The sequence below is a fragment of the Thermobia domestica genome, chromosome 16 (assembly GCF_964235325.1).
Source record: "Thermobia domestica chromosome 16, izTheDome1.hap1.1, whole genome shotgun sequence".
NCBI lineage: Eukaryota > Metazoa > Arthropoda > Insecta > Zygentoma > Lepismatidae > Thermobia > Thermobia domestica.
In genome coordinates, this window is record NC_137469.1 from 162,175,425 (window position 1) to 162,194,586 (window position 19,162).

Here is a 19,162-nt window from a genome sequence, read left to right on the forward strand (position 1 = left end):
AACTTTCGGAAATAGGGATGCGTTCGAGTCGAGTCGAGACAGAATTTTCCTGACAAAATTCGAGTCGAGACACAGCTCTTCCAATAGAAAAATATATTTTTTTCGAGTCGAGACATCACTTTTACAGCACATTTTCGAGTCGAGACAGTCTCAAGTCTTGTCTCGTGCGCATCCCTATTCGGAAAACAAAAACAAAATTATTTCTGTGGAAACGGAATCGGTTTCAGGAAAACAACGAAACACTATTCTGGTCAGAAATAGAACCAATTTTGAAAACAAGAACGGAACCGGTTTTGAAGAAAACCGAAACCGGATCCGGCGAAAAACCGAACTGGTTTTTGGTGAAAACCGGTTTCGGTGAAAAACCAGTTTTTTTGAAAATTTTCGAAAACCAGTTTCAGTTTTTCTAAAAACCAAAAACCGAAGAAACAGTTTTTGTGCCCATCACTAATTTTAAGTTTACGCTTAACATGTTGATTTGAAATATGTAATAAGCTGACGTAGTGCCATTTAAAAATACAACTTTAAATTGGCAACACTAGTCCCCTTTCTTATAGTTGCTTCGTGCAAAGTTTCGGTTTTCTCTCTCTTTTGGTTTGTCCGTCATAGCGAATGATAAAGATAAATCGTCCACCATATATATATATATATATATATATATATATATATATATATATATATTAGTGCTGTTGAATTTTTGTGACATTTGCGGTTTTCGGTTTTTGAGAAAACCGGTTTTCTGAAAACCGAAAACCGCAAAAGCGGTTTTCAAAACCGAAACCGCAAAAGCGGTTTTCAAAACCGAAACCGCAAATGCGGTTTTCAAAACCGAAACCGCAAAAGCGGTTTTCAAAACCGAAACCGCAAAAGCGGTTTTCAAAACCGAAACCGCAAAAGCGGTTTTCGAAACCGAAACCGCAAATGCGGTTTTCAAAACCGAAACCGCAAATGCGGTTTTCAAAATGCTTCGAAAACCGAAACCGAAACCAATGTTTTTAATTACACCTTTTAACAATTGTGAAAGCATCTATCGATCGAGACAATTGTATTGATTTATGTCTGTGTTTCAACTTTTTTTTTATTTGCTCCCGTTTCTTCCCACTTTCTTACGGTTTAGAACTCCGTAAGTACTGATGTGAACTTGTGTTACAAATACTGACCTGGTATCATTTGCATTTTTTTTTTAGTTACTTCTTTGATGACACTTCCAAGGTACTTTTCGGTTGCAGGGAAGCAAACTGGACCACCTGATTTTTATATATTTTGTAAAGTAGAGCACGAGGAACACGAATCTTAAGGAATTTTGACATTCCGACTTCCCGAACTCGAGATACTAGAACTTATACAGTAGTTTTACATAGTATGTATAAAATTAACGAAGAAAGTTCTGTCGCTTTTTGACCTATCACATTAGAACATCAATATGTCACCTAAGACCAGGGGTGTAGCCAGCAGGTTTCTGTAGGAGGGGCCCGTCGCTTTTGAAGGGGGGCAGCTACAATCTAAAAAAAAAAAATGTGTTACAGCTAGTGTTTTTGAAGCCTGAAAAAAACTGGAAAATTTTGGTTTCCTTCCGGAAAACTAAAAACACTGTTTTAGCTTATTATTATTATTATTATTATTATTATTATTATTATTATTATTATTATTATTATTATTATTATTATTATTATTATTATTATTGTTATTATTATTATTAATAATAATAATAATAATAGTAATAATAATAATAATAATAGTAATTTCATAAATTATATTACAGATAGTTTATATTATGTTTAAGCAACAACTACTGCCCCCGACCAAACATTATACCTTTGTGCATAACTATTTCAATACACAGAACCGATCTATATAGATAAACAAGAAAGTTCTATCGCTTTCTCACCCACCACCTCCGGACATTCATATGTCACCTAACACGTATCTGGAAGATCAAAAATAGATCGACAACCTTCTGCAAACGTACTTGAAGGCCATTTATTCCATCGCGGTAGAGGTTGGTGTTCCGTGAAGTGAAGAAGTTATCAAGTGGATTTTGCACCTCTACTTGGGATTTGAGCTGGCATCCTTTAAAGTGATTGTCCAAGGAAGGGAACAGATGATAATCGGACGGTGCAATGTCCAGGGAGTATGGCGGATGCAATAGTGTTTCCTATCCAAGGAGTAAAATGGTGTCCCGGGTCATCCTAGCCACGAGGGGCTTAGCGTTGTCCTGTAACATAAGGACCCCTTTGCGATTCAGAAGTGCTGGCTCCAGAGTTTTGAGTTTCTCTTGAACATGGCTCAACTGCTGACAGTACACAGTTGGATTGATGCGATGACCAGCTGGTAGCAGTTCCCGATGCACGATGCCACGAGCAGTTCATCAACACACAGGAGGACTTTCTTCTGGTGTAGTACTGGTTTCGGCTGTCTTGGAACCGTTCATGGGATGCTAACCAATTATGACGGCGCCGTGGAACTTCGTACAGGACCCATTTCTCATCACATGACAACACCTTGTCCAGAAATGGCTCCTTCCTCAGGCGAGACAGCAAAGAAACACAGGTGTCTGCTTGCGTTGCCTTTTGACCCGGAATCAAGTTATGTGGGACCCATCGACCCAACTTCTAGTGTTTCCTCAGGTGATGAAGGTGCTGCTGAATGGTTTCGCCACTCACACTGAATTGTCCCCATGCCATAAGCGTCGGTGGACCACAAATGGGCAATTAGCGACATCACGCCAAACATTGGCGGCGCCGCAGCGACGATCCCCGGTGGCCCCTCTACCGTTTTGAAAATTATGCCACCAGCGGCAGAGATGCGACAAAACGCCAATGAACCACAAAATTACTCCCCCAAAATGTTAAATCGGCTATATGTGTGATTTAGTTACACTAAGGTGGGTCTAAAAAACACTTTTAAAAAGTACCAAAAAATTACCCCGAATGGAACTCAAACCACCAACCTTATGATTACTAGGCAAGTGTTCTTCCTACTTCGCTACGATCGCGATGAAGGAAACGTCGCTTGTAAAGGGATAAATCGTTAAGATCTTTTTAATTTGGTCAATCACAGTGCTCCTTTAACCGTGTATATTCGACGATAACTGTTTGGAATTAGATAAAATGTGTTCGCCATGTAATTTTGTAACAAAATGACGCGTGCCTATTTACTTTATTTCATAGTTCTCGCATACTCACTTTCTAATAATCGACGACAGTTGTCATCTAAATTCATACAATTATCGCACTTATCTCAAGATTTTTCACGTCATGATGTTGAGGCAGAGGTTATTCTTGACCCTCGGAGCTCACTTTAGGATCAATTCGTCAGCAAAAAATAATATATAATAATAACCGCATGCACATGACTGGCGACAATTCGTGTTGGTCCCTTCACGATTCTCCGCGAAGAATCTAAGAAGTGCGGACCAAGACGAAGTTCTCGCTGGTCGCTGCTACGCGGTGGTACTTCAACACCCCGACGCGAGATATATGTTTCGACTCGACGAAACCCGGCCGCCAGTGAGGGCCAACTATCGCAGACCTACGCAAAAAGCGACAGAACTTTCTTGGTTACTTTTATACATAAGACTGATTTTCTTTGAAATTGCACTTAACTTATTTTAAGATTTTCTGAAAAAATGTTTATTTATTATTCATGACTAAAAAGACATAATTATTTTATTAACAGCTATACCTCACTTCCTGTTTTACACGAAATAGCATTTTAAAAAGCGAATGAAATCCAAACTGAAAAACTGAATAAAAACGTTGCTTTTCACCAAATTTTCCATCTGATAAAAAGTTTTCTTGAAACACTAATTACAGCATATAAATAATATAATGTACTTACGATTTAGTATAGTACCATTGTTTTATGATAGAATTTATAGTGGGGGGCGCGGTGGCTGAGTGGTAGAGCGTTCCCCTCCGGTGCTTGGGGTCCCTGGTTCGATCCCAGCTCGCGCCGTGTGGACTTTGTGGTGGACAAACAACCGTGCTCATGGGTTTTCTCGGGGTTCCGTTTCCTCCCACTTTCTTCATTCCACCATTTCATTCATTTCTCATAATCACCGTCTCCTTTGGCCTAACCGGCATAGGCGTGGGACGTTAAACTCAAAGATTTCATTTCATTTCATAGAATTTATAGTACCTTGTCAAAACGTTCTTGTCTTCAAACTGTCAAATACAAATCGCCGTAAATTGTGTAATCTACTGTCACAAAAAGTATACCATACTATTTTCGGATCGCTATAAGGAAGAAATACCATACTATTTTGTGATCGGTATGGTAAAATACTATTTTTCCATACTATTTTACCGTAAATTATTAATTATATGTAAACATTGTTATTTTAAATGACTGAAGCGAAGTAATCTCACGATGATGTTTTAACATCTGGTCATTAGGGGGGCCAGGAAATCATTTGGGGAGCTTGGCCCCGATGGGCCCCTCTTGGCTACACCCCTGCCTAAGACGTACCTGGAAGATCAAAAATAGTACCCATCAGTATCAACGACCTTCTGAAAACGTTCGGGATGGGCATGGATTCCTTCGCGGTAGAACTTGGTTTGCCGTGAAGCAAAGAAGGTATCAAGTGCATTTTCCACCTTTACTACGGAGTTGAACTTTAGTTCTCTAATGTGAGTGTCCAAGAAATGGTTCAGGGATAATCTGACGGTGCATTGTCCAGGGAGTATGGCGGTTGCAATAGTGTTTCCCATTTAAGGCGTAGGATGGTGTCCCGGGTCACTCTAATCATGTGGGGCTTAGTGTTGTCCCGTAACGGGAGAACCCCTTAGCGATTGAGAAGTGTTTTGAGTTTTTCTTGAACACGGCTCAACTGCTGACAGTAGACAGTTGCATTAATGTTCTGCTCTGACCAGCCGGTAGCAGTTCCCGATGCACGATGTCGCGAGCAGTCCACCAAACACACAGCAGGACTTTCTGCTGCATTACTGGTTTCACCTGTTTTGGAACCAGTTCATGGGATTTTAACCAATGATGACGACGCCATGGAGCTTCTCATCACATGTCAACATCCTGTCCAGAAATGGCTTCTTCCTCAGACGAGACAGCACAGAAACACAGGTATCTGCACGCGTAGTCTTCTGGCCCGGAGTTAATTCATGTGGGACCAATAGACTCAAATTGTAGTGTTTCCCAAGTTGATGGAGGTGCTGCCGGATGGTTTCTTCACTCACATTGAATGTTAGCCCCAGTTCCTCACAGGTCTCTCCACTGTTCGCCTCAATTGCTACCTGAAGATCTTCATTTTGTACATGTGTTGGTCTTCCGGCACGTGGTGCGTCTTTCGTGAGTGTTTTGTCACCGTTCTTAAACTTTCTAAACCACCCTTGCACTGTCTGCGTAATCACGACACCCTCACGAAAGGCCTGAGATATCTTCCGCCCCACTGCAGTGGCGTTTGATCCAAGTTTGAACTCGTACAGCATACACGCCCTTATGACGCTCTGTAGAGGTTCCATATTCACTATGTCCTTACACAAGTTGATGTTGTAACTGAACTGCCACAAGCAGGTAGAATGTTGGATATACCCACACCAACATCTGACCTTCGCCTTTTCTCCATTCGCATTCAACTCACGGTGTAAGGATCAATTGAACACAGACCTCCACAAAAAGCGACAGAACTTTCTTGGTTACCTTTATATATCTCACAGGACATAATATGTTTCGTATAGAGAATATATCTATATTAAACTTAGTTTTAACATCTCGAGCTCCGGAAGTCGGAATGTCAAAACTCCAGATTCGTGTTCCTCGTGATCTAGTTTACAAAATATATAAAAATCAGGTGGGGTCCACTTTGCTTCCCTGCAGCCTACTTTTCAAACGAAACTAAGTCTTCCAGAGTGTACATTTTGCTTCAAACTGAGTTCTGCCCTGGCTAACATACGTAAATTCGCTTCTATAAGTGTCGTTAAAGTTACACTTAAAATTGTCGTTCGGCATTCTTGTAGCTTATGAAGGCATGAATAATTCAAGTATGTTTGTCACAACATCTACAAAAGAATATTCATTCGTATAGAACCTCCAATACATTACATTAAAAACACATGAATTACACAAAGAAAACTATTATGCATTAGAGCAGATCTCTTATTAGCGAATGGCCCTACACTCATGCACTGCTCAGATAGCTCACAGCCTGAGCCTGAGCGCAAGTCCAAATTTAACTCAATCGCGATTAAGATTGTCAAAGGTGTAGCGGCCTACGTTGAATATACCAACACTTTATTCACTAAGTCGCCTTAGATTTTTCTCCAATCCCAAAAAGCGGGTGGTTTTTCGTGATTAAGATAGCGAGGGACGAATATAGGACCTGACAATCGGGTGGTACCTGCAAAAATCGGATAATATGACAACACTAAGCTAAATAGAAAATAAGGTATATCCCTATTTAAGATCACTACACCTGCAACTCATGAAATCCAATTTGAAATCTCATCCACTTAGACTGAGATCTTTAATATTATCATTACTCTTTCACTTTGTTTCTAAATAGTACTGCCACTCTTTCTTTTGTTAACAAAATAAAAAAAAACACCACCTCCCTTTCTTAAAAAAAGAAAAGAAAAAAATTAGATCGCAATACACAATTTTATTGTTGATTTGTTGCCACTCCAATAAATGTGAATGTTGTGGTTTTGCATGTGTTGACTGGTTTCTTATCGCAAGTCCCAGACACCTGCAATAGTTCATACGTGAAGGGAACACCGATCATATTTTATTCTATATCTTTTTACTTCCCAATAACGATAGCCGTGCCTCTTTGTGAGAAACTGCAACTTATTTTTTTTATTTTATTTTGCCAATTGTAAAAGAATACTAAACAAGAATTTCCCTACACGTTAAGACATTTTAAGAAAAAATATCTTCTTTCACCTCTGCATATTTTGAGCATTTTTTCCCTACGCCGGGGGAAATTTCCCTCCATCTGGCAACTGTGAGCCGAAGATGGGAAAGATTCTTTGCTGTTTCCTCGTCGTTACTTGATATTAGTGCTCTCGAATTTTTGTGACTTCTGCAGTTTTCGGTTTTTGAGAAAATCGGTTTTCAAAACCGAAACCGCAGATGCGGTTTTCAAAACCGAAACCGCAAATGCGGTTTTCAAAACCGAAACCGCAAATGCGGTTTTTAAAACCGAAACCGCAAATGCGGTTTTCAAAACCGAAACCGCAAAAGCGGTTTTCAAAACCGAAACCGCAAATGCGGTTTTTAAAACCGAAACCGCAAATACGGTTTTTAAAACCGAAACCGCAAATGCGGTTTTCAAAACCGAAACCGCAAATGCGGTTTTCAAAACCGAAACCGCAAAAGCGGTTTTCGAAACCGAAACCGCAAATGCGGTTTTCAAAACCGACATTTCGGTTTTATGAAATTTCACTTTTTTCAAAAACCGGTTTTCGGTTTTTTCAAAAACCGATTTCGACAGCACTAATATATATATATATATATATATATATATATATATATATATATATATATATATATATATATATATATATATATATGTATGTATGTATGTATGTATGTATGGATTGTGTGTATGTCTATGGTGGCTAGGTGCGTATGTGAGTGAAATTCATTCTACTCTAGGAAAAAATATTCAATTCGCTGATGATTATGTCACTTTTTCGATAACACTGCGTGTCGAAGTTTGAGATGGATTTAGAGAGTAGGTTCATATAAAAAGAACTTTCATTGGTTGGTTGCTTTTGGAGTATAACGTCTCTTTTAGTGCCAAGGCTATTTGAGGCATGAACCTACAGGTTAATATGAGATTCAAAACGCATGAACTAGCACCTGAATCGAATTCGGGTCTCCCACGTCAAAGACGCATGTGTTAACCATATAGCATAGTGATTTTGAATCTGAAGTCCAGTTTCCTGTACCTCTTTACTGTCCAAAAATTATAATAATCACAAACGGACAGATAATATAAAATCAATAATTATCCTGCTTTGAAATTGCATTTCCAGGAATATGCGGTGTCACTAAAATTGAGTAACTATCATAATTGCAATTTTGTTAAAATTGTATGCATAAAGTAGGAAACGTGTTCCTATTATTCCTCAAGTAAATAATTGATTTATACAACTGCTTTGGATATTTAAAAATGATGTGTAAAGAACGACAACTAGAATCGACCAACAAAAAATAAATTACATGAAGAGAGGAATGCGATATGCCATTCTTCATATGCGTGGTTAAACACATGCATGTTTTCTCTAACAGAGTATCAGGCACCATAGAGCTTATTAGAATTTCAGCAGATGTTTTGTTAAAAGCATCTGGTTTGTTGATTATCTAATGCATTCTTCAATCATAATGTGACTCTTACTCAAGAAATACATTTCCGTACAGCACAATACTAACGCTAATATAAAATTTAAGCATATAAAACTCAGTAGTTGGTTTTTCTATTGATAAACTTTTACTTTCGAAATAGAATATATATTCATGTGTACAGAAGATACGTAAGCAGGAATTACGTAACTAAAGCTGTCAGCGTGTTGTGCTATATTGAGTGTTCAAGCAAAACAAATATTGACTATTCAAACACTTGACTACGTAGCTGTATCAAGAACAGTTATTTATTTTCTCTCAATTTCTTAAAATTGAGAACCAATCAAGTAACTTCCAACAAAATCTTGGTCATTTTTCCAGTGATGTAACTACGGGAGGGGGGGGGGGCAAACGGGGCTTGTGTCCTGGGCGCCGGATTTGGAGGGCGCAAAATTGGGCAAATATTTGGAGATGTGTTTTGGTTTTGTTGGTCAGGGGGGCGCTAAGGTGAATTCTTGCCCCGAGCCACACCTAGCGTATTTACGTCGTTGCATTTTCTTTGCAGCCATTTTTTTCTTGGTCCTTTTGCTAGATCATATCACGAAAGAATGTGAACAAATGAACATACTAAATTTTTGTTTTTTATCAAAAAATCCAACCCATAGTTGAGGCTATGAAATAATTATAACAAGAAAATGCGGAAAAGATTAGTACCGACCGCACTAAGCTTCATTTTACTAATTATATTGTCCTATATAAGAAATATAAAAATGTAAAAAAATATTTTGATTAATAACAACTAATCCTCCCCAGCAAGCATCTGACTCCTCAGCAGATTGACTTCACACTAACGATAATTATTAGCATTACTTTTGAATTATTAGGAGCGTGACTGACATTAGACGTTTTGGTTTTATAGCAAGGGTAGTAACTAATATAAGAAGTTAGCCTAGGTATTATTAGCATCACACTTAAAAGTAGTAAAACAATAGATACAGTCTGCTCCTCAAACGGTTCGTATTTTTCTTATACAATACCTATATTATTATTATTATTATTATTATTATTATTATTATTATTATTATTATTATTATTATTATTATTATTAGTAGTAGTAGTAGTAGTAGTAGTAGTAGTAGTAGTAGTAGTAGTAGTAGTAGTAATAGTAGTAGAAGAAGAAGAAGAAGATATAGTTTGAGTGAATGATGTGACACTGACACGACATAGAAGGATGATTTTCGAGAAATTGTGCACCTAAACATTTGGTGACCTTCCCATTCCACCCCCTTCGAGCCTGCTGCTGGCACAAAGAATGTATTTTCCCATGAATAGTTAAAGTTAGATGTTTCAAGAAACAAATGTGTGTGATTCTAATGTTTACAAATATTTGAGAAACGAGGTGTTTCATTAACTATTTCCAATCAAGTAAAAGTTTTTTTTTTTTTTTTAAGTTTGACTTTACGAAATAGAAAGTTGTTCGCTGCTTCTATTTTCATGACCATCCGAAAAAAAAAAAAAAACTAGACTGAGAGAAAGTTATCCTGTCAAGGATGAACATTTTCTTCCCAGGGGGTGATAATATTTCGTCAAGGAGAGAAATCCCTGGCATCTTCCCAGGAGTATTTGGGACACTTGGTCTGACTTTTGTGCCTCTGGATTCCTGGCTCAAGTCCCATAGTCCCTGAGTCAGAGTCCATGGTCACGAGTACGTATAATTACCTCCTCTAAAATTTGGCAATCGGTACATTGACTCACACCATTGACCCACACCATTTCGGGAGGAGTGTGTTGGTAAACCTTCAATTTTTGGAAATTGTGAAAACTCAAAATTCGGAATAGGACGGGATATGTACCCCTGTAAATTGGTTGGACTATCTCGTTCCCTTTTATAGGTAACAAATTTTATGACTGAGTTACGTTTTCAAATCCCAAGGTTCAAAATGTGAAATACCTAGTTATTGTTCTTGTATATCAATTGATTTTAATCATTATCTACCAGGTTTTAAGTCCTAAACGTATAAGTTTTAAAGACATAGAAATATGTGAATGTGACTCAGAACACATGAATTAGGTTACGAATATGTAACAATGTGAAGAGATATTTGGATGTGACGTGGAAGAAATTTAGTTCCAAAAATTTGGGAAGATTACCTTGAACCAAGTACATATGAAATGTTCAACTTTTCAAATGCACAAGGGTATCTCATTAAAATTCATCTACGACGATTAAAACCAATAAAAGTTTCTCTCCAATTCATAGTTACAAATATGGTTCCTAAATTTTTAGAGATAAATCTGGAACAGATATATGGACAAAAGCAATGAGAAAATTATTGTACTGATCATAAAATAATAAGGTCTAAGATGATTTAACAAAATAAAAAATACCTCGATAGATAACAATTACCAAGTTTTATTTAAATCTTCCCAAATTTAAGGGATGATCTAATGCACCCATATGAAACTTTGGAAGGGACATTATCAATGTACCCATGATCTATGAAATAAAATGAGTCTCTGGATTCATTAATAATGATTATGTGCAGTGGCGTATTTACGATTTTGTATCGGGGGGGCTTTGCTAACTTTCGGGGGGCTTTGCCTGAAAATGTGAAAATTCTGAAATATATTTCATATACCTTACTATAGTAAGTAAGATTTCGGGGGGGGCTTAAGCCCGGAAGTTCCCCTAAATACGCCACTGATTATTTGTTACAATAAAACATCCTCTTGGGGTACAACATTCAAAATTACCGACACATCCTAACTCAAATTTTCCGCCAAAATATCAAGTGTTCCTTACGTATATTTTCGATAATTTTCTACCCATAGAAGGAGACAAGCAATACCAACCAAATATACAGAAGTATACAGGGTGGATCATTTTTCTTGATACGCCCTTGTAACTTCTAAACCAATATACAAAAAGCGTTGAAACTTTATACCATGAAAATATCGGACGCAGTACATTATTTGACATACCCTGTGATACTATCGATACGGTTATTATAGCTAGAACCGAAGAAAGACTAGAGGAGATGATTGACAAAATAGTTGACATTGGGAAACTTTGTGGAATGGAAATCAACATCGAAAAATCGAACGTTATGAGAATATCCCGAGGGAACGAGCTCTTACAGTTCAGAGTAGAACAAAGAGAACTTCAAGAGGTCGATAATTTCAAGTATGTGGAAAATATTTTGACAAGAGACATTTATACACCAAAGAGGTCAGATCAAGAATTGCCAGCCAAAAAAGTATTTAACAAGAAAAAATCACTTAAATAGCAGGCTCAATATTGAACTTAGGAAGAAGTTGATCAAGTGCATTGGGCTATATAATACAGAGACTTGGACGTTATGAAACGTAGAAAAGAAATATTTAGAGAGCTTCGATATATGGAGTTGGAGGAAGATGGAGAAGATAAAATGGACAGAGAGAATAACAAACGATGATGTTTTAAAACGGATAGTAGAGAAGAGAACACTTCTAGTCAGCATCATTTGTAGGAAGGCCAATTGGATTGGACACATTTTGCGAAGAAATTGCCTTCTTCATTCCACCATAGAAGTTAGAGATGCAAGGGCTCGGGAAAAAACCGGCTTTTTTGGAAAAAAACTCGGTTTTTTCTGCTTTGCTTTTTTGCTTCGGAAATTTTGGGCTTTTTTCAAAATACTGCTTTAAATTGATAAAACAGACTTTGTATCGCTTTTCTATAACACAAAAAATCATTTAATTAGTGGTTGATGCTGATAATAATATAAAACATCGAAAATAAACTATGAATTTCGAAAAAATATTTCAAACAATTTTTCTTCAGCATATTTACATTATGAATTCCACAGGATTAACCAATGTATATAATAAGAATTTTTTAACCTCCTATATACAAAAGTAAGCAGAGTTGGCAAGAACCGTGGTTGTTTTTGAAAATGCCAAAACCCCGTTTTTGGGGGGATGTTTAAACCAGGCTTTTTTGGTTTAAACCAGGCTTTTTTGACTTAGATTTTTGCTTTATGTATTTATATTACATATTCACAGAAATAGCCTAAGTTTGTTTCGCCTTGATGTTATTATGCAACAGCGGGGTTATGCTGGAAGAACTCCCATAAGCTTAAAGAAGTGCGGTCAGTAAATTTCTTAAGTTGAGAATCTCCCGCCCTAGCCATTGGGAAAATCCCGTCATTACTTGAAATGTAAGACAATAACGGGAAAATCCTGTTATTGCTTTGCATGTAAAATTTAAAGGTCAACGTACCATAATCAGTACGCTAAAACTGAGGTATTAAATTACAAATTTAGTACCGGTACGTAGATATCATTGAAAGTCCAATCCAAGCTAATGTTGGAAGCTAAGTAGGCAATCGATAAATTTTGCCAATTTCTATCAATATATATGACAGTATTAGGGTTCGAGTCCTGGTACGTTCCCACAAAGGAAAGCCATTCATTACAGTCCTGGGTTCGATTCTCGTCTATCCCTGTCTGTTTTCATATATAACAGTACTGGGTTCGATCCAGGTGCGTCTAGTAGGAAGGGAGAGAAAACATGAGGATTTTAATGAACCTTTTCCTAATTAAGGATTAATTAAGCCGTATTTACTGGCCCGTATGGCCATATTTTGGTACTAAACGAAAGGGTTAACCTGGAATATAAGGATATTTTTGCATATTAATTAGGTAAAACTAGGTCATTTTAATATTTTTGCATATTAATTAGGTAAAACTAGATCATTTTTAATGATATGCATGAAAACTAGAGCATTTTAAGTGGGCGTGGCATTTTGATATCATTTTAATTGGAGCATAATTTTTTTAATTATTCATAGCATGCTAATGTATGCAAATTTACCTGAATCCTGATTAATATTAATTTTTTGTTAACCCTTTAACTATTTTATTGACCGGGGTTTTATATACTATAATACATGTATAAATAAATAAATATAATATTTACTTACCGATGACGTCACCACATCCTTTGGAGAATCACATTGAACGAACTGCTCCGATTCTTTACGAAGAACGGTGATACCGGAACCGGATTTACGATTCCGAAATATTTATTGTAGAGAAATTTATAAGACTAGCACATTAAGTATTATTAAAAGAGGTAAAAGTATATGTACTATTGTCAAATATTTGATATGATATAGTATATGTATTCTTCCTTTATCTTATATTGAATACACATACTTATTGGATGTTTATTGAATATATATGCATAATACTTAATTAAAATGAAAGAGCGTCACATAAAGTATTATTAAAGCATGTAAAACGTATATGTATGATCGTTGAATACTTGATATGACGCAGTATATGTATTCTTCCTTTATCTTATATAGAATACACATACTTATTGATATGATATCTATTATTGGATGTATGGGAATAAAACACATTATTAAAATTGATACTATTTATTGTGTTGTTCATTGTTTAAATACAATATTGAAATTTTCAACAACAAAAAATCAATAATTTTAGTTTTTCATTAGTATATTTTTACATTATTTATATTTTCAAACATATATTTACATGAATTACTTTTCATTAATTGTAGTTTTTTTCATGCATTTGCAACGGTGGTACTTTTATTTGTATATTTCCTATAATTGTTGTTTTATTTGCGTATTTACAATATTGATATTTTTCAATTCTATATTTTCAATATTAATGTTTTCATTTACATATTTACAATTTACATATTTACAATTTACATATTTACAATATTTACAAAACACTATTTACAATATACACTTTAATATCAGAATAATACGTGAAAATCTATTTGCAATATATAAAAATTAGGTGAAAATCTTATTTGCAAAATACTATATTGTTTACAAAAGTGGGTGCGGTACAGCGTAGGTGATATAGGGATGATCAGTACTTGCGAGCGTAAAAGGAATCTTATAGTTTAGAATATTTATATGCTATATCCAGGTTGAGATAACGAAAATGTGTGATTACCCTAGATGTTTTCATACCATTTACACTAATATTTACATGTGCTAAATAAATAATTATATACAAACGCACACACACTCACACAACGCATTACAGGACAGGACTTTGGCTTCGATAACCATAAGGGATAGTACGATAGTCGGTAATACTGTCAGGGTTTAAACGCTGTCTCTTGTTATTTACTTTACGGTGAGTTTTTGTCTCAGGTCGTGATACAATGCTAAACCCAGTTTTACGCACAATCCTCCCTGGGAAGTTTAACTCTTTTTTCTCAATGTCATCGCGAACTAAATCATAAAAATGTTCAAAATTAATTTCTTCCCGCGTTCTACTGTCCAAAGTGATTCCCCTAATTTTATATACATAATCAAAATTCCCCGTCCCAATTTCTTTTAAACGGTACGCGTAATTTTTAGCCCCTAAGCCAATGAACATGTCAATTTCCCACCCTTCTGGAACTTCATTAGTTAGCTCTCCCAAGTAGGATCCGGTTGTAAGCTTGGGCTTAGCATCACGTCTTTGGACATACATAATGCTGTCCGTGTCACAATATAAAACATTGTTTGGTCCTGCTGCCGTCAATAGGTCATGAAGCCGAAGCCTTGCCCATGATGTAATAAACGCGGCAAGTACGACATTCGAGAACTTCCACGGTTTGTTTTCGTTCTCGATGTCCTTGTATGTGACAATCAAGTGTTCGTCACCAAGGGGCGTTACAGTTTGCACTTCATATTGCGGCGCCAATAGGTATGTAAAAAATGTTTCTGGATTGTCAACAATTTTTGTCTGCGGTAAGTCTGTTCTCTGACCCCATTTTCCATACAGCGAATTGAGGAATATCTTAGCGATATACCTCAATCCCGGGTTCGATTCAATGTTTTCTTCTGTTAACTGTATGCCTTCATGGGCATAATAGTCTGCAATATATTTTTGCTGGTCTCCTTTGCTTTGACAGTGAGCAGGAAAACCTGAGGCTTCCTGCTTCATTTTTAGGAAGGAATTCACGTAGTCTTTAAACAGACTATTTGAATTATCCTCCTCGCCGCCAACCAGGTTAAATTCCCAAATTTCTATAATTTGCAGTATTTTGTATCCGGCTTGTATTGCTTTGTGAAGCTCGGGGGTGCAGAATGTACCAGTAATACTCCTGTCCTTATCGCAGTGCATGCAATTGTTGACATTTTCCTCCTCCATACATGTCTGGCACAGTCCGAAAAGTAATCGTCCGCCACCCACATATGGAAGAATCGGAAAATACAAATCATTTGGAGGCATGATGGTGCATTTGACTAACCCATGGATACTTTCCACGTCTGGAAAGTCTGGCCCCTTGTGTATTTTTGGCATACCTACTGGCAGCGGCTTATTAGCCATTACCCACGGGTAGAGACTTGTAACATCCAGATATTGAATGCTTTCCTCATCAGTGCATTCATACAACGCGTTGAAACATTCTGTGCGACCACCATTAAATGCATGCTTGGGGATCAAATGATCGACAATATCCCTACATTGAGTTCGAATGAACTCTTGAATGGACTTGTCTTTCTTCACCTGATCATCCCATTGGCATTCCCACATTTCAATGACATTAAGTCCTCGGCTACGTAGGTAATTTAATTTAATGATGGTTGCCTCATAACGTTGTTGCATAATTGCATGATGAGACGAGGATTCGTCAAGTTGTTCGTAACGTAATTCAGGATAACATGATTTACACGAGTGCCAGTAACATCCCATGAACTCAAAGACAGTCTTACTAGATGGTTCATATCCATCGACCTTATATTTCCCAAATCTTCTTTCGGTGCCATTTTCCGCAGACTGAATTTCAGTACCTCTTGTTTTCTTTAAATACCGCAACCATTGAAGTGCTTTTACACTTTGCTGATCGCGATAATCAAATCCAAGAGGTGGAATCACACCAATTGAATCTTTAGGTAAATATAGGGTACAATAGACATGCATAGCAAGACTGGCTATTGTGCTTGAAGAAATGAAACACTGGATACCGCCAGTTTTCTCTTCGATCAGGTCTGAGAATTTTATGACACCCTCAGCTAAAATTCTTACGTCATTACGACAGTACGCGAGCATCTCTTTTTGGAGATCATACTCCTCGCCACTTGCAGCACGTTCTTGGTGCCAGGCGATTAACTGTCTTTTTTCTTCGGGGGACAAACTGTCGGGATCAAAATACTTAAGATCCGGAATTTTGCCTATGTAATTTTGATTAGCGGGTGTATTAAATAAATATGGAAAAGATCCCTTCCTTAAATTACCGCGCAAGCCTAAAGTATTCGGGAGTTTTGATAACCTAACTCCCATGTAAAGATAACTATCTCGAAACACAATATGACCGTTCCCGACTTTCAACTCAGTAATCTTTTGCCCCGTCATTGTTAGATTTACAGAAACATGCTCGGTCTCTATAAGATATTTAGCTACAAAATGGATGTCATAACGACTCCCATTATGTGATAACACAATGACCTTCTCAAACTCTCGACGAGGTGTTAGCACAAACTGAACAAACCCATCTAGAGTTTTAAAAGAAAACTCACGATTTCCATTTTCATCCCCGCATGTTTGACATAACTCATCCAATGTGTTATCCTTGCACGAGTGACAAATTACCTGTGCACACACAAGATTTACCTCATGCTCTTGTTCCCCATTAGCATTCATATCCAGTAGCATAGTCTCTACGTCGAATATTATATACAAATACTTTTCAACCCGGGTAAGGCTTTGATTCTGAACATAACAAGTATGGTTTCGATCTACATGCATATTGCATGGTTTACACAACCGCTCACCACACTTGTGCTCAGATTTGCGACGCCTTAAATCAAACAATACGCCACAATCGTTACAAACCTTGACTAAGTCGCATACACTCTTGCCACGTTTTGATACATCTTTATGATTGCTGAAACACTCATTCGATGAAAACAATCTATTGCAATCACTACATTCGCGTTTAATGTCAGAGGTAGATAATTCGTGATACTTATCACAATACATGCACTTGGATTCACATTTGTGATAAATACCAGACTTATTATACCCCTGCAAACAATGTTCGCAAAAACCATCTGTTCCCAAAAGTTTACGAACGCTTCCAATTAATTGATAATGCGCATCTTCAAACAATAAATATATTTGCTTTCCACCCTTTATATCCGGATATAGCACATGGAATTCCCGACTATTAAGCTTCCTTTCAAAGACAATAATTTGGTACTTGGATGTGAGGTGGTTTTGAATTTTCTTTACGTCTTCGAGAGTACATCCGTTTTGCGCGCTAGCTTCAATTCCTAATTTTATGCATAATTTTATAGCTTTCCTTAATAAACGTTCAGGATTCTTTTTCAATTCATATACTTGATGATGATTTTGATCAGCCCTTGCCATCCCAAGAATTACACTTTTTGGGAGACAATATACATCCTTCTCCATAGTAACCAATTTATCTTCTACAAATTCACCCAATGGTGCATATTTTGCAATGGTTCGATTCCGTCTTTTACCTCTTCCCTTTCGGAGATGCACACTATGCACCTTAAAGGTGACGTCACCTCCAATTAGGAACTCCTCATTACTGTTGAGGGTGTTTTCTACTACGGAGAGGAGGGCCTCCGGGTTCAATTGCGATTTTTTGCGCCAAGGCAAATAGATAGGCTTATTTAACTTCGAGGCAGTGCTCTCGATAGTCATTCCTACAAAGGTGTTCTGATCAACATCCTTTAATGTATGGGCCAATACGAAATCAAACAAATCTCGTACGTGTTTTTCCGGGTCTTCGATTCCATTACTACCCATACACTTAATGGTTACTTCCTTTCCCTTAATTCCAAAGTACGCATAATTACGGAATGCACTCTTCACAACTTGAAACTTTGACACACCCGTACCAAACATTGTCATAGGTGATTCTTCAGAACTCGGGCCAGCCAAGTTCACAGGTTCACCTAATAGCTCGCCAGCGATTTCCGCAGACAACCCACTAGTTTTACCTGATGAAATCAACTGTTTGAGCTTACCGCAAGCCTGATTTTTTATATCACCCACGCGAAAGAACCCTGTCCAATAAAGGTCGGTAATATCGGCAGCAGTTTCACACCCCGCCAAAATAAGTTGCTGAGCAATCCCATAGTGCTTAAATAATGCTTGCAACAGTCGATTATATTGCACATTACGTACACGCACCCCCATAGAATGATATTTTTCAACTACACGTTTCCATGTATAATATGTAATATCTGGAGCGTCATATCCACAACGGTCCTGAATGGCCAACAGATCATTGAGTTCCTTAAGATTTTGTATGAGCGCCATCTGTAACCACAATATTATATTCCTCTATAAGAATATATATAAAATACTATCTTCCTAAGTTACACCAGTATATTTGTAAAATAATATTAGATTAACACTATATATTGATATTCAGTACACTGTACTAAAAAGATAGTTAATAATTCCTCTTGTAAATGATATTATCTCGTAACTTTTATAGTTACCGATGATCCAGCTGAAAGTTTATCGGCAATTACACTAATACTTTCCGATAAGTATATTGATAAATTTTCCGTAACTTTTGAAATTTACCATAGATATTCTTCTAAGATTATCGGCAAATCCTTAAACACTTTCCAGTAAATGTAATTTATAATCTAATGTAATAAAATTTTCTTCAAGTTAATTGATCCACGCAACGTACAGGCAGAAACGTCTTCACTGTTTCACTGATTCTTCAATACTGACTGCCTGCGCAATTCGACCTCTCTTATATACATGTAGACTATTACAAATTCCAAGAACTCCACACGAAGTTTCCCGAAGATTGTCAAGGTGTTCGAAAATCAGCTTACTGATAATTCTT

At 36.9% G+C, this 19,162-nt stretch overlaps 1 protein-coding gene across 1 annotated transcript; it reads right to left on the reverse strand.

The window, feature by feature from the left end:
- Window positions 1-12,942: 12,942 nt before the first annotated feature.
- On the reverse strand, window positions 12,943-18,615 carry LOC145672685 (uncharacterized). Its single transcript, XM_081741849.1, has 3 exons — window positions 16,557-18,615; window positions 15,411-16,208; window positions 12,943-12,947 (listed from the first exon to the last, which is right to left on the reverse strand). The coding sequence occupies exons 1-3, from the start codon at window positions 18,613-18,615 to the stop codon at window positions 12,943-12,945; spliced, it is 2,862 nt and encodes a 953-aa protein (XP_081597975.1).
- Window positions 18,616-19,162: the final 547 nt, after the last annotated feature.